The 16,577-nt window shown below is 42.9% G+C and overlaps 1 protein-coding gene and 1 non-coding gene across 2 annotated transcripts in view; one reads left to right on the top strand and one right to left on the bottom strand.

Moving 5' to 3' along the window:
* Positions 1–16,577, top strand: part of Nnt (nicotinamide nucleotide transhydrogenase) — a 90,918-nt gene that overhangs the window by 13,014 nt on the left and 61,327 nt on the right. The window contains exons 4-7 of the mRNA XM_051172594.1: positions 654–871; positions 6,466–6,553; positions 11,256–11,344; positions 15,078–15,265. Coding sequence (XP_051028551.1) covers positions 654–871; positions 6,466–6,553; positions 11,256–11,344; positions 15,078–15,265 — 583 coding nt within the window. The remainder of the gene's footprint in view (positions 1–653; positions 872–6,465; positions 6,554–11,255; positions 11,345–15,077; positions 15,266–16,577) is intronic.
* Positions 15,968–16,039, bottom strand: LOC127212526 (small nucleolar RNA SNORD36). The gene has a single exon (XR_007833567.1). It is a non-coding gene; the product is annotated as a small nucleolar RNA SNORD36 (small nucleolar RNA).

Here is a 16,577-nt window from a genome sequence, read left to right on the forward strand (position 1 = left end):
CTGGTATTATTTTTCCCGAGGCTGGGATTGAACCCACATCCTCAAGCTCTAAGTGACATCCCCAGTCCCAAGCAGCATCATACATAGATGGCAATTTTTGAGAAGATACAAAATCAGTTTTTGCTATAGAAATGTACTTGCAAAACTTATGATATAAATATGAACCACAATTCAGCTAAAGCTTTTAAAAAATTTTAGGTTTACATATACTTGGTGATAGACCTTGATATGTAGGAAAATTACAAAAAAATAAGTACAACCCATGCAGACTATATTTTAGGGCGTACGTGGCGTGTGTGCCAGGTAAGTACTCTACCTCCGAACTGCACCTCCTGTCCAAAGAGTTAGAAGTTCTCAGCCTTGGTTCATACGAGTGACCAGCTCAACACCTGGCAAAGGTGCTTTGGTAAATTAAGAAAAAAATGTCATGAGCCAGGCTTGGTTATGCAGGCCTATAATCCCAGCACTCGGGAGGCAGAGGCAGGTGGATCACTGGTGAGTTTGAGGCCAGCCTAGTCTCTAACTTAAATAGTGCCATGCCTTACATAAATCGTCGTGTGTGTGTGTATGTGTGTGCGCGCGTGCGCTGTGGTTACTTACAAAGCACAACGACACTATTGATAGCGTTAATCTGTGATTTGACTTTATTTCAGGTGAGAGCCCCCATGGTGAATCCGACGTTAGGCGCTCACGAAGCTGACTTTTTAAAGCCGTCAGGAACTCTCATCAGCTTCATTTACCCAGCCCAAAACCCAGACTTGCTAAATAAACTTTCTGAGAGGAAAACTACAGTTCTGGCAATGGACCAGGTTCCAAGAGTCACAATTGCTCAGGGGTACGATGCACTCAGCTCCATGGCCAACATTTCTGGGTAGGTATACTCTTTCCAATTTCAGTTGAACAAAAACACACAGGGAGGCGTCACAGGCGTCACATTGCAGGTCTTCACCTTGTCATTATTGCAGGGGATGGAGCTTTTTACGCTCTAGTTAGTCTTTGTGATTCAATTTAATTTATTTTTTCCACAGTAGTCACAGTAATAAATGTTACGTATCTTATCTTTATAGTTAAAAGCAGTATTTACATCTACTGAAGGAAATAGCTGTCTGAGCGTTTGCACAAGCAAGCGGTATAATTTATGTTGTGTATGCACCCACTAGATTTTTATCATAGGTCATAAATAGCTGGGACACTGGCAGTTCCATGTGTTTTAATGTGATACAGGTTGAGAACCCCTGAAAATTTGGGATCAGAAGTGTTTTAAGACTTCAGGCTTTTTCAGATTTTGGAAAATTCATATCATGAGGTGCTTTGGACATGAGAGCCAAGTGTACACATGGAATTTATTTATGTTTCATACGCTTCATACACATAGCCTGAAGGTAGTTTCATAAGTATGTTTTGGTAGTTTTGTTTATGAAGTGGTGCATTTCAGAAGGTCTCTCTTTCTCTCTGGGATGTTTTTGGTACTGGGCTGGGCTTCTGCACTTGCATTGTGACCCTTGGATGTTTCCTGTGAGCCCAGGAACAGGACTGTCTGCTTGCAGTGATGTCAGTGCGCACTGTGGAACAGTTTTGACTTTGGATCTCTACATTAAGAGTGCTTAGCATGCTATATTATTAATGGATTGATTAATTGATTTTTTAATAGTCTTAACTGTGTAGTCCAGGCTGGCCTATAACTCGCTATGTAGTTCAGGCCTCAATGTTGTGACCCCCCTGCCCCGGCCTTCCGCGGGCTGAGGTTATACGCACATAGCGTTGTGCTTATGTTCATCATCTTGCTTAGGGTTTCCTTATCGAATCACGAAGACTTCATATTAGAGGGGGATTTTGTCTTGTGTCAAGGTCTGTATTTCATACTAGAGCTTGACCTCTTTCTTCTGAGGCCACAATGATAATGGATTTCTTTCTTTTTTTTTTTTTAATAATTTATTTATTTTTATTTTATGTGCATTAGTGTTTTGCCTGCATGTATGTCTGTGTGAGGGCGTCAGATATTGGAGTTACAGACAGTTGTGTGCTGTCATGTGGGTGCTGGGAATTGAACTCGGGTCCTCTGGAAGAGCAGCCAGTGCTCTTAACCACTGAGCCGTCTCTCCAGCCCGAGAAAGGATTTCATTTGCCTGTCAGCACTGCTACCTTCCTGTTTCTCTCTCTATTTTAGAACTCTATTTTAATTTTTTAAAATATAGTATATTAAAAAAATTCTTTGAGACTTTCATACATGAAAATAGTGTATTCTGCTTTTTAAAAAATAATACCCTGAGTTCTTTCTGTGCTGAGTGTATTCTCCTGGGTGCAGGGTCTTCTCCTGGGGCATGGTTGACCTACCAGGAGCCACACTACTAAAGAAAAAACCCTGAGTCTACCTCCTCCAGAAGGTACACTCTCCCTCTCCCACAGGTCAGGGTTGGAGAACCCCTTATCCACCATGCTGGGGTGTTGGTTGCCTTGGTCATGTGCAGGCGACCACAGCTGCTGTGAGTCCCTGAGTTCAGTGGTCCTTTTTTCTTCAGAAGACACTGGTTTGCTCTGGCCCTCCCTGCGACCTTGCAGGGAGGAGGTGTGTAGAGGTGTCCTTGTTTGTGGCTGACGGACTCTCGCTCTTTGCACTGTGACCAGAAGAAACTTTGCATTAACTCCTGTCCGCTGTACTTCCCTGATGTGGACTAAGGGCTGACATGAATTTAGAGGGCAGTTTGACACTCTGTCCATTTAGTAAAATAAAAGCAGTAGGTCCACCCCTGGGCCTTGTGAGCTCCCCAATCATGGGTTCTTGGCCAGATTTAAAGTACCCAGGTTAAAAAAACAAAACAAAACAAAACAAAACAAAAAAAACCAAAACAGTTGTTACCACCATAACATTTGTACCACTATCATATTTTTAGCCTAAGACTGAACTTTTTTTCTTTTGTTTCAACTCACGGCTTCTGGGAGGAGCATTATCCTCGTGTGCAGAATAACTTCAGTTAAACTCCTGTGTATGCGAGTAGCATAGTGTTTCCGTATGGCTTTCCCAAACACCCTTAACAATGAAAACATTGTTGGAAGCATCACCATTCTTGATTTTTAAATTAGACTACAGATCCAAAGTAAAACAGCATGGTATTGGCACAAAAATAGACATATTGATCAATAGACTAGAGTCAAGAGCCCAGAGTCTATATCCCACAGTCAACTGGTTTTTCACAAAGATGAGAAAATACACATTGGAGAAACCATAGCACCTTTAACAAGTGCTGCTGGGAAAACTGGGTATCCACTTGTAGAAGAAACTTGATCTTTCCTTTGCACCCTCAATTCCAGCCAATTCCAAGTAGACCAAAGGCCTCAGTGTGAGAGATCTGAATCCCTAAGTCTTCTAGAAGAAAGATTAGGGAGTACACGCAGGGTCCAGGCTCAGTAAGGACTTCCTGAGTGGGACCTCAGGGTTGTCACTCAGGAAACAGGGCCAACAACCGACACGTCGTGGGACTTCATGACACGGGAAAGCCCCTGTATTGTGAAGGAAATTGTTTATCAAAGGAAGAGGCAGCTTACAAAATCAGAAAGAGTCCAGTGTTACATAGAAAAGCTTCCTAAGACCTTCTCTGCTTGCAGGAGTATGGCTGTAGTTATGCCTGCCTTGTCATGAGGGACAGGGATGACCACTGACTGCCTGAGAGGGTGGGAACGATCTGGAGATAGAGTGATGCTTATGAAGGTAGCTTCTCAAAGAAAACTAATTGAATTAAACTTTAGGCTAATGTGAGTGACACACCAATAAGTATCAAAAGGGAAAATAGTACACGGAGGAAAAAGCAATATGAATATAGCCTTCACAGAATCTTGCACGAACTGGAAGGCTCTAGGTCTTTATTTTTTTAAGTCTATCATTGTCTGTGTGTATGCGTGAGTATGGACAAGCACATATGGTGATCAGATGACAGCTTTCAGGAACAGGTTCTTCTGTCTTATTGGGAAGGGTCTCTCTTTTGTACTCAGCGATGTATTTCACGCCAGCCGTCTTCCATCATTTTCCAGGTGATTCTCCTGTCTTCACGCCCGTCCCCTCTCTGCCAGAGCAGTGCTAGGATCACAGATTGGTGCTACCATTCAGTTTTTAAAATATGGGTTCCTGAGATCAAACTCAGCCTGTCAGGCTTGCATGACAAACACTTTTACCTACGGAGTCATTTTACCGGCCCAAGTTTTATGTCTGAGATGTAACATTTAAAACATGCCATGGATCAAATAGGCCACAGAGTCTACTTTGTGTTTCTGCTGTTCATCCCATTCATATTGGTTGCCATGTATTGAAATTCAATCAAATTAGCACATTTTGGGGGCTGCAGTGATAATTCAATCAATAAAGTTGCTTGATGCACAAGCTTAATGACCAAGTTCGGTCCCTGACGCCCATGTAAAAGCCCAGATGAGGTGGCACAAGTGTGCAGTCTTAGTGCTGGCCAGATGCATCCCTGGGACACCCACCTAGTCTAAGTAGTAAGATCAAGGTCCCAGTGAGAGACCCTGTCTTTAAAAAACAACAACAACAACAGAAACAACAACAACAAAAAAGGTTCGAGGCTCCCGAGAAACAACACCTAGGTTGGCTTCTGATCACCACAGCTCTGTCCCCTGACATGTGTGCTCTTCCACAAACACATACTAGCACCCATACAAGTAATAAAGTAACACAAATACAATTTGTTGTTCCTAACATAAGGTAGCAAATGATTTACTAAAAACATTGTTTGTGGTACAGAAGCTATGCCAGAGGCCAAAAGAAATTGTTGCCATATTTAGTGGTTGGAGGAGTGACTGTTATGCAATGTGGGGCTTAAAATGACCATTCAGAGTTTTAAGGGTGCTGTTGGTTCTGCCAAGTAAGATGCTTGTAGGTGGGAGGATATCAAAATCTGGTCTGGAACAGTTGTTTTTAGCCACAGAATCTTTAGAGCAAACAAAATGTTATGAGACATTATATAGGGGCCCAATTAGCACCACAGACTGCAGGTTGCATTTGGATGAAGCAGGGTGTTAAGAGACACTTATTTTTGGGCTGGAGAGATGGTTCATAGGTTAAGAGCACTGTCTGCTCTTCTAGAGGTCCTGAGTTCAATTCCCAGAAACCACATGGTGGCTCACACCCATCTATAATGTGACCTGATACTCTCTTCTGGCCTGAGGGTGTACATGCAGACCCAGCACTGTATTCATTATAATAAATAAATCTTAAAAAAAAAAAGAAACAGTTGTTTTCTCTCTTGAAAATATTTGCCCCCACTCTACTATAAATCAGTGATGACAACATGTTTTTGTAGTAATTGTTTTATCAAGTATTACAAACTATGAGGGAGAGGTTTTGCTGCCAGTCAGGATGTGAGTCTTAGTATTAATTAGTTGTGTTTAATTAAGTAAAGACAATATGAAAACAAGATTAGTATTGTGTGCCCCAGACATCCTACTAAAGAAAAGATTTGTGGCTCACTGTCAGTTTTTACTGGATAACTTGTTTCTGCAGTTAAATCATATTACTGAGAGCCCCTGTCACGTGACAAGAACCATACAGAATGTTTCACCTGCATAACTTCTTTAGTCCTCTCGACAGGTCTCAGAGATCAGTGCACTTCTTGACTCTGTTTTATAGATGAGGAAACCTAAGGTTTAACTAACTCAGGGTCCTGGATTTGACCAGTTGGTCTGTCTCAGGTGCCCAGGCTTTCACCTGCTAGATATCAAAGGGAGTGCTTTCCCTACTCTGACACTGAAATGTTATTATGTACAGGCGTCTCAGCTAATCTAGGCGTCCCCTTTGTGTTACGTAAGTACTACATAGCCATCAAAGAAAACTTGAACAACAGGGTGAAATTAAAAAGGGGGGCTTGACCATGGGGCGCCTTGACACCTGAAGAAAAGTGCTATTGGCATTTTTGTATCTTACCTTTTCTAGTCTGCTGTAATCTTAGCAAGTGTGTTGGTGGCTCCTTGGGTGAGAGTCTACCTCCACAGACATGCTGCCCAGGTCAGGTTCTCCTCCTCCTCCCCCTCGCCCTCCTCCTCCTCAGCTCTGCCACCCAGCTTGGTGCCCTGGGGCAAGTGCTTTCACCTTGCGTCTGTGTTTATAATGCAAATGTAGTAATTGTACCTCTTTAGAGGCTGATTGTGAAAGTCTGAGGGGTAAGTGTGTCAACAATGCTCAGAGGGGGAAGTGTAAGTGTGTCAACAATGCTCAGAGGGGTAAGTGTGTCAACAGTGCTCAGAGGGGTAAGTGTGTCAACAGTACTCAGAAGGGTAAGTGTGTCAACAGTACTCAGAGGGATAAGTGTGTCAACAATGCTCAGAGGGGTAAGTGTGTCAACAGTGCTCAGAGGGGTAAGTGTGTCAAGAATGCTCAGAAAGAATCTCGCCGTGGCCAAGTGATAGTAATGTATGGGCCTCCCACATTTACTTTATGGAGCTGTCTGTTTATTTTTTCAGATATAAGGCTGTTGTTTTAGCAGCGAATCATTTCGGAAGGTTTTTTACTGGTCAGATCACAGCTGCTGGAAAAGTGCCCCCAGCTAAGGTATGTACAACTCCCAGTGTTTATTAAGGAGACAAATTGAAGGTGTTATTAAAATACAAGTTATTTGGGCTGGAGAGATGGCTCAGAGGTTAAGAGCACTGGCTGCTCTCCCAGAAGTTCTAAGTTTAATTCTCAGCAACCACATGGTTGCTCACAACCATCTATAATGAAATCTGATACCCTCTTCTGGCCTGCAGGCATACATGCAGGCAGAACATTGAATACATAATAAATAAATAAATCTTTAAAAAATACAGTTATTTTTAAAAGTGTTTTTATTTTATTTTTTTGGGTTAGCCTCACAGATACTATTGTACTTAGATATTTAAAGTAAAGCTTTAGTGTTGAACATTTAATATTGCTTGAAAAAAAGAATTTTTGCATTTTGTTTGTTTGTTTTGAAAGTTCTAGTCTTTTTTCTTTTGATTTTTCAGTTTTTGACTTATTTGAAGTCTGTCCTGGAACTCACTCTGTAGACCAAGCTGGCCTCAAATTTAGAGATCCACCTGTCATTGCCTCCAGAGCACAGGGATTAAAGGCATGCAACTACCACTGCCTGGCAGACTTTTTTGAGTTCCTAAATGGATTTTGGCTGGGTCGATCTGTGTGCCAATTAATTATTACTTAAAAAAAAAAAAAACCTTCAGATACTATTAAGTAGATCTGCATTTCCTAATTACTGCAATATTGTAGTTTGCAGAAAACACTTCTTTGATTTCTTCACTCTTGTCATTTGGGGTGGGGAGGGGCGTCCAGAGGACAGGAAATAATAATGGGAGGTGGGGTAATCCAGGCTCAGGGGAAGGGTGCTGCTTCTTGACTCTGGACTGGGAGCAGAGAGAAGGAAAGCAGCCAATGACAAGCAGTGAGGATGGGAGGGTGCAAGCAAGGGAGATTACGCTGTGACCCTTCAATGCAGAGTCCACTAAATATAAACCCTGAGTCGAGGCATAGGAAACAGGGCATATAAATGTTGTGTCTGTTTGCCTGCTTTCTGTTCTTAAATACTTATTTTACAAACTCAGAATTGTCCTACCAATAAATCTACCAGGGAGGGGCGGGGGGATAAAAAAAGCAGCCTTGAGAAGAAAAAAAAAAAAAACTATGGTAAGGAAAGCGAGTCCTTTAAACAAAGGGCAGGATGTCCATAAGAATATACACGTGGAAGCCAGGTGTGGTGGTGCAAGCTTGCAGTCCCAGCATTCGGGAGGCAGAGGCAGGCCAGTCTCTGTGAGCTCAAGGCCAGCCTGGTCTACAAAGTGAGTTCAAGACAGCCAAGGCTACACAGAGAAACCTTGTCTTGAAAAACTGAAAAAAAAAAAAAGTATGTGTGAATGTCATAAATATATGGTACACAGACACTAAACTTCCTCTATCTGAAATGTGAAACTTATTGCATAAGCCTATGGGGAAATGTCTGGCATTCGACTGGCCAGAAACTTGGTGATGTTCTTAAGCTGAATGCATTGATATGAGAGCCAACAACTTAGTTTTGATTAGGACCTTTTTAGAAAGGTGTGGAAAATTAGGGGAGCTGGAGGGGTCAAGGACACCAGAAGAAGACCTGCTGAGTAAACTAACCTGGGCCCATGGGGGCTCACAGAGACCGAACCACCAAGCAAAGAGCTTACATTGGCTGCATCTAAGTCCCCTACACATATGTAGCTGATGTGCAGCTTGGCCAATATGTGGGTCCCCCTAACAATGCGGCCTCAGTTGGGGAGGATGTGCTTAGCCCTGCTGCTTCTTGGGGGTGCCAGGGTGGGTTGGTACCCGCTGTGGGCCTGAGAAGAATGAGGGGGAACAGGGCGTGAGGGTGGGCCTGGGAGGAGAGGAGGGGGGGTGGGATCAGGTTGTAAAGTGATTATATAAATAAATAAATAAACAAATGGGGGAAAACCTTAAATTTAAAGAGCAGAAAAAAAAAAAAAAAAAAAGAAAGGAAATCAAGAAAGATGTGCAAGTTGAGAGGAGACTTGTAATATGCAATTAAAGAGGGAAAGAAAACCCAAGAGGCTTAGCAGGAGAGCTAAGTGAGTTACTAAAATGTGGAAAGGTGACAGTGTCCACTAGTGTGTAAATTCAGTGGCCAAGGGAATAAACGCTTGTGCCTTCAAACCTGATGACCCGAGTTCAATCCCTGGGACTCATTGGTAGAAGGAAAAAAACAGCTCCTATGAGTTGTCCTCTGACCTGCACATGTATGCCGTGCTGTGTTTTCCCCTCCCCGACGCCTTGAGCACAAAGAAAGGAAATGTCGTTAATGGCACACGCCTTTAATCCCAGCACTCGGGAGGCAGCTATCTGTGAATTCGAGGCCAGCCTGGTCTGCAAAGGGAGTCTAGGACAGCTACGGCTACACAGAGAAACCTTGTCTCAAAAGGAATAAATAAATAAATAAATAAATAAATTCAGCTTAAGTAACTTTGGCTTGATGTAAGAAGTAATTTTCTGAAATGGAAGAATTAGATACAGTTGGGCTTATCATGTATCATATTTTAAATTTATTTTTAAACAGAATTAAAAAGAATCTAAAATGAACTCAAAGCGGTTTAATGCAAAAAAAAAAAAAAAAAAAAAAAAAAAAAAGTATTGGGTACCCAGGAGCGAGGGAGAAGCTTGGACAAGATAAACACCATCCCTGCTGCATAAGAATTACATTTCCGTGCGGGTCACCACGAGGATGGAAAAACCCAGATAATCCTGTGATAGAAGTCTAGCTATAAGAAAAGAACCAGACAGATGATAGGACGATGAGTAATGAGGCAGTGCTAGGGGAAGGACGGGCTCCCCTGGCTGCTGAGCAGAGATACGAAGGGTGGAAAAAGAAACCCGGGGCTTAGGATGTTAGCAAAAGGGAGCAGGGCGCACAAGACACCGACATGAAAACCGTTAGTGTGTCCTAGGCAAAGAAGGCTACTGGCCCTGAAGTGTGATGATGAGCAAGGTGGTCCAAGCTGACGTGGGAAACAAAGGTCTGGCTGGATGACGCAGGGCCACCCCTACAGGTTATGTCAATGCAACTCAGACTAAGAAAGATGTGCCGTCCTGTGCCTGTTTTTTTTTTTTTTTTTAAGTACTTAAAAAAAAAAGATTTATTTATTAAGTATACAGTGTTTTGCCTGCATGTACATCTACACGCCAGAAGAGGGCACCAAATCACATTATAGATGGTTGTGAGCCCACCATGTGGCTGCTGGGAATTGAACTCAGGACCTTTGGAAGAGCAGGCAGTGCCCTTAACCTCTGAGCCATCTCTCGAGCCCCTGTGCCTGTTTTTTTTTTTTTTTTTAAACAGGGGTTTTGGGGATCTGAACTCAGGTCCTTGTGTTTGTACAGCAAGCAGTTTACTCACTGGGCTGTCTCTCTAGCCTATCAGTTATCTTGCTCTGTCTATTGGGTGTTGTTTCTCCTAACTGTAACCATGTGTCCTTTTCAGTCTTTTTCTTTTTTTCTTTTGTGGCATTGTCTTGCTCTGTAGCTCAGGTTGGCATTCAACACCTTATTCTCCTTGCTTCGGAATATTAGAGTGATTTCATGCATCTGTGCTAGTTCTTGGCAGGATGATTAGCCTGGTTCTGTATGTTGTTTCCCCCCCCTCCCCCTCCCCCTCTTCCTCTCCCCCTCCCCTCCTCTCCCCGCTCACCCCCTCCCCCAACTCCTCCTCCTCCTCTTCCTCCTCCTCTTCCTCTTCCTCTTTTTAGAGTTATTGGAACTTCTGTGTAGAACAAGGTTTTGCTGAGGTCCCTTTCTGACCCAATTTCTGTGGACTTTCTCCCCTCCTGAACCACCACCATCAACATCTGTTGCCATGGTTTCTTAGGCACTCCCTAGGGGTCACTGGAGCACACAGTTTTGACAGCCTAGTCTCCTTAAAAATGCAGAAGGAGTGAGGGCTTGATGGGTGGGTGAGAATTTACAAACTTCCTTGTTTCTGTGGGTGACATTTGTTTGTTCCTGCAAGAACAAGGAGCTGTCTTCATCTGGCCATTTATGGGATGCACAACACGCCTTGTTTCCTCAGGAAGGCTGTCTTGAGGCTAGGAGCAACACTGTTTCCAGTGTGTTCCTGTTCCGGCCTGGGAGGCTGGAGTTTCTGTGGGACCCCTGGGCTCTCTTGGGTCTGATCCTTCTGTGGTTAAGCGGACTCACTTCCATTGCATCCGACTTCAGATACGGATCATTCAAGATGGTTTTCAGTTCTGTACTTGGTCACCAGATCTTCAGAAGCATTTGAGCTCAAAACAGCAGTTGGCTTGGATGTTTTGTCAAAGCTGTGCCCATCTTTGCCATGTCTCTCCCCCCGCTCCCCAACCCGTGTTCTATGAACCCAAGAAAGCCTTGGCTTTGGAGAAGGAGGGCTAGTTGAAGTACCATTTGGTGGTAGTTTCTGTACAGTGGGGAGGACTGGGTTAATCTTTAACATGTGTGGTATTGATGGTGCTTGCATGGCCTCTGCTCTGAGCTGCTGACTGCCAGGGTAGTATTTTTAGGGAAAGCTTGCGGCCCCTGGAAGAGGCTGTTTCTTTGATCAATTTTTAAAAATACTGTTGGTTCAGCTGAAGGACAGAGCCTTTGCTGCACTCACGTGTCTGATCTGTACCACCATTCGTACCACTGACTGAGTGCTATGTTCCAGGCACTGGAAGTTGCCAGTGTCAAACTTTAAAACATCCCTTTTTTGTTTTGTTTTTCCCCTCAGATCCTGATAGTTGGCGGTGGCGTTGCTGGGCTCGCTTCTGCAGGTGCAGCGAAGTCGATGGGTGCAATTGTCCGAGGGTTTGATACAAGGTGAGTACTTAACTAGGGATTAATATTTAACTAGACACACTTGTTTCAAATGGGGCCAATTATATTAGAGACTAGGCTAGCTCTCTGAAGCTTTTCTCTATGCATTTTCCAATAAAAATGCTTTTTTTCCCTGCTGTTTAAAGGTTGGCCCAATAAAAATTTTATTATTTACTGGGGGAAAAAAAAGCAGAAATAATAAAGTAATTGGAAATTGATAGGCCGCAGTTCTTTGTGTCCATTGGCAACACGGCCAGAGTTGTCTGTGGTGGGCTTGTAGCATGTTGCTTTACTGTGTTCTTTTAATCTTTAGAATGCTTTGGGCAGTAGGGAGGGCATGAGCAAAGCTAAGAGATACATTGGGAGGAGACTATGCCTGTCATTGAGTGGATGGAAGCAGATAGAACTGATGGGACAGTCTGCAAATACTGATTACTTGGCGAGACTGGGGATAACACCCAGTCCTCGTGCACGCTACGCAAGTGCTCCGTCACCAACCTATAGACGCAGACTGGTTTTCAAGACAGGGATTCTCATGTAGCCTTGGCTGTCCTGGACTCAGTGCATAGACCAGGTTGGCCTCAAACTCACAGAGGTCCGTCTGCCTCTGCCTGCCTCTGCCTCCCTGAGTGCTGGGACTACAGGTGTGCACCACCACTCCTGGTTTTCAAATCACTTTTTACCTGGGAATAGCAACACATGAACTGTAATTGTAGTATTTTTTGCAAGGCATCTATATACCTTGCATATAAGGAGAGAGCTGACTATTTTTCTCTGAAGATTACAGAACACGTAGAAGAAACTGCTTTCTGTGTACGTTGTATTTCTTTAAGCCAGTCATGAAACATTTTCGTAGGTTGTTTGCAAAGAGACGTTTGATTAAATTTTTTTCCTCATGGCTGGAGATGCCAGCATTTATTAAGTCCAGTGATTAGTTTGTTCTTCTGTTTCTTTTTTGGGTTCATAACACATACATTGTTTATTATAAGTGAGGGCACTAGAGTAATAACACTGCTGCCAATCTTATTTATTTTTCAGTGCTGGGGATTGAATCTAGGGCCTTGTGTATGCTCAGCACATGCTTTGCCAACTGAATGGTCTCCTTGCACTGCCAATCATGTATAGACATTAAAAAAAAAAATCAAAGATGGAAAGAGTGTGGCTTCTCAGAATAAATGGTCACAGAACATGATCAGCAGTTCTTCCTGCCTGCCTGCTGCCACGCTTCCGCCATGGTGGTCCTGAACTGTAACCCTCTGCAACTGTAGCTCCAAATTAAATGCTTTCTTTTATAAGTTGCCTTGGTCATGGTATCTTATCACAGCAACTGAAAAGTAACTAAGATTCTACTTTTATTTGCAGTTTATCTACTTAATATAAAAACCACCACAATGTAACAAATTACATTGTCACGGGTGGGGGTGGTGGTGGAAATCACGCAGTTAGATTAATGTAGCCACTCAAGCAAACACTTGCCCAGTCCTGAACTCCTTCCACCTCTTTGAATTTCTATACAGCTAGAATGGCCATTCTGAAGCTATTTTATTACCAATTACATTTTTGTGTGCGCGCGCGTGCGCGCGCACACACACACAACACACACACACACACACACACACAAGAAACCATAGCTGGGCATGGTGGCACATGCCTATAATCCCAGCACGTGGGAGGCAGAGGCAAGCGGATCTCTGTGTGTTTGAGGCCAGCCTGGTCTACAAAAGGAGTCCAGGACAGCCCAGGCTACACAGAGAAACCCTGTCTCAAAAAACAAAACAAAACAAAACAGCAAACCATGACAGAGTTAAGACTAGAAAATTACATTTATATCCTTGTTTATGACCCATCCTTCATCATCACCTAATAGTTCTCCTCCTTGTTCTCCTTTCTAAATGCTATTCGATACCCATATGTACATTTGTTTGCATATATTCATATGCATGTATACATTATAGGCTAGGGTATGAATGTGAGGGAGAACATACGCTTTTATTTTCCTTCTGTGATTGGATGATGACCTTAATATTGTACATCGCAAGTCCCATCAATTTTCCTGTAGGTTTTATTTTTTAATTGAAAGTAATTTTTTCTCATACAATACCTTCTGATTACTGTTACCCTCTCTCATCTCTCCTGGGACCCTCTTCACCTCTCCACCCTTCCAAATCCTTGCCTTGTTACCCTCTCCCAGGAAAACAAACAGGCAAATAAAAATGACAAATAAGCGAGAACAAAACAAAATGAGCAAATGCACACACATGCCTAAAGAAAGAAAATTAAGAAAGGGAACAGAGAAACAGCATGAAAAATGCATACACACTCTCACATGCACAGGTGCACATATGCATAAGCACACAGGCACACGCATACGCGCACACGCACAGGCGCACACACAGGCGCACACACAAGCAACGACTAGTAAGGTAGAAAATGGCCAAACAAAGCAATGTGAGCCAAAACATCTCAAAAATACCTTTGAGCTCATTTTATTTTGGCCGTCTACTGCTGGGCATGGGTCTGCCCTTAAGCGTGGTCTGTAAACCCACTAAGACTCCATTGGAGGGGCCAATTTTTCCTTTGTGAGAGTTTGTAAATTAGAGTTAGCTTCTTGGTTGAGCGTAAGAGCTCCTGTGTACTTCTCCATCTTTGCTGGGACCCTGGTCTGGTTTGGACCTGATGTGGGCCTTGGCCATGCCGCCACGGTCTCTGTGAGCTCAATGTGCCTCAGCCATGTTCTGTGTGCAAATCACTAGTTCTGACGTGTTGGCTACTGTAGTGGCAGAGAAATCTCCACTGGCTCTCATTTTCTAACCACAGTATAGTGATTGGGCGGCATTTATTTATTTTAAATGGGATATGTTTTGCATAATCTAAATATGTTGGCTCGTCACAGTTTACCATTTATTCACTGCAATATTCTTTTGGGACACCATCTCATGTGAACTAGACTTTCTCTGAGACACTAAATCTCCTCTGGGGTCCACCTTCTGCATTCTGGGGTCCAGGCACGTGCTGCTGCTACATCCGTTTGCTCTTTAAAATCAGCTTATGAGTTTGTGAGGACTGAAGCCCCGCCTCCTAAATCACTTTATTTAAATTTTAAAGCATTTCTACTAAAAGTCACTTGTATGGGGACGTCTCACAATGAGAATTCACTGAGGACAATTGTAAATGAAAAGCCTCAACTTGTGTGAGGTGCGTGATAGCAAATCCTAATGAAAATGTCTATCAGATATTATTGTCAATATTGGGATCTAAAGGAACCATAACCAGGACTGGAAATAGTGACATTCTTTCAGTTTAAATGGAAGTTGGGATTCTTCTTTTTTTTCCCCCCTAAGAGGGGGGGTGGGAACATGTGAGAATTGCCTATGTCTAAAAAGTCATTGAAACAGTCAGCCAGAGACAGCAAAGTAAATTCTTGATTTTGGACTACATATGGTTTACTTAAAGCAACAGTTCTCAACCTGTGGGCCATGACCTTTTTGGCAAACCTCTATCTCCAAAAATATATTATGATTCACAACGGTGGCAAAATTACAGTATGAAGTAGCAGTGAAAATAATTTTATGGTTGGAGGGGGGATCACCACCAAATGTGGTAACTGTATTTAAAGGGGTCGCAGCATCAGGAAGGGCTGAGAATGGTTGATTTAAAGTGTATGCGTAAAATGGGGCTTTTGAGGTGTGTGTCCTGATTATTTAAATAACTACTGCTTCCCTTTCAACAACTCCAGAGCGGCAGCTTTGGAGCAGTTCAAATCTCTAGGTGCTGAACCCTTGGAGGTGGACCTGAAAGAGTCTGGTGAGGGTCAGGGAGGATATGCGAAGGAGATGTCCAAAGAGTTCATTGAAGCCGAAATGAAGCTCTTTGCTCAGCAATGCAAGGAGGTGGACATCCTTATCAGCACAGCGCTGATCCCAGGTAGGTCACTTGTTCATCTTTTTTCTTTTTCTTTTCTTTTCTTTTTTTTGAGGCAGGGTTTCTCTGTGTAGCCTTGGCTGTCCTGGCCTCACTTTGTAGACGAGGCTGGCCTCGAACTCACAGAGATCCTCCTGCCTCTGCCTCCGGAGCGCTGGGATTAAAGGCGTGCACCACCACTGCTCAGCAGTAAATGGTTCTCTTTAAGGCATGAGTGATATCTTGAAATTTTAATGAGGGTTGCTTTACTTAGGGTTTCTATTGCTCAGAAAAAATGCCATTACCCAAAGCGACTTGAGGAAGAAAGGGTTTCCTTCAGCTTAGAACTCTCAGGTGAGGCTCACTGATGGAATTCGGGGCAGGAGCTCAATCAAAGACGGAACCCGGAGGCAGGAACCGCAGCCAAGGCCATGGAGGAGTGCTGCTTCCTGGCTTGCTGCTCACGATTGCTCAGCTGGCTTCATTATGCAACACGGGACCACCTGCCCCGGGGGTGGGACCACCCACAATCAGCTGGGCCCTCCCACACCAATCACTACTTAAAAAATGTTCCAGGTCAGAAAACCACCAGCTCAATGGGGTCTGTGCCACCGGCAACCACCACAGCCGAGCCTTCCGTTCTCCACCAAGGTCACCACTAAAACAGCACCACATTGCTTGAGTGTTTGGGCTGCTACAGTGACAAAAAGGCAGTTATGTCACACTGCCACTCAGGGTTAAAAAGCTCCATTTTACTCTACAGTGATTTCAGGTGAAGAATTTCACACATCATTGCACATGTTTGAATTTCTTTTAAGTGAATGTTTTTGTTTTTTGTGGTAGAAGTATTAGAAAAATGAAAAACTACACAATAACAACAACAACAACAACAACAACAACAACAACAACAAAAATCACTGTAGTCCCTGGCTACAGAAGTCATTAATAATATCAGATGAGTTCTTTCATGTAACTATATTTACATTAATGTTTATATTACAGGTTATTTTTTATGTACAACATTCTGTTTATAAGTGGTGGTGTTACTAGGTTTTTGATAAAGTGCTAATTTGTTTCTTTAAGACACTATGTTTTCATTGTAGAAGAGTACTGAAAAAAAATCTAAAGAATTAAAATAAGTCAGAAATTCCATCAGAGCCCACGACTACTGTTTTTGTGATGGTGTTTCCATATGAAAAGGTGTTTATGTGTATGTGTATGTATTTCTGGGATTTCCAGGGAATGCTTTTATTTAAGAACATGGCACTTTTTTGTTTTGACATTGTGGGAAAGATTTATTTTATGTTTAATTACATGTATATAAATTAAATGCGTG

This window comes from Acomys russatus, chromosome 30, assembly GCF_903995435.1.
Source record: "Acomys russatus chromosome 30, mAcoRus1.1, whole genome shotgun sequence".
Lineage (NCBI taxonomy): Eukaryota > Metazoa > Chordata > Mammalia > Rodentia > Muridae > Acomys > Acomys russatus.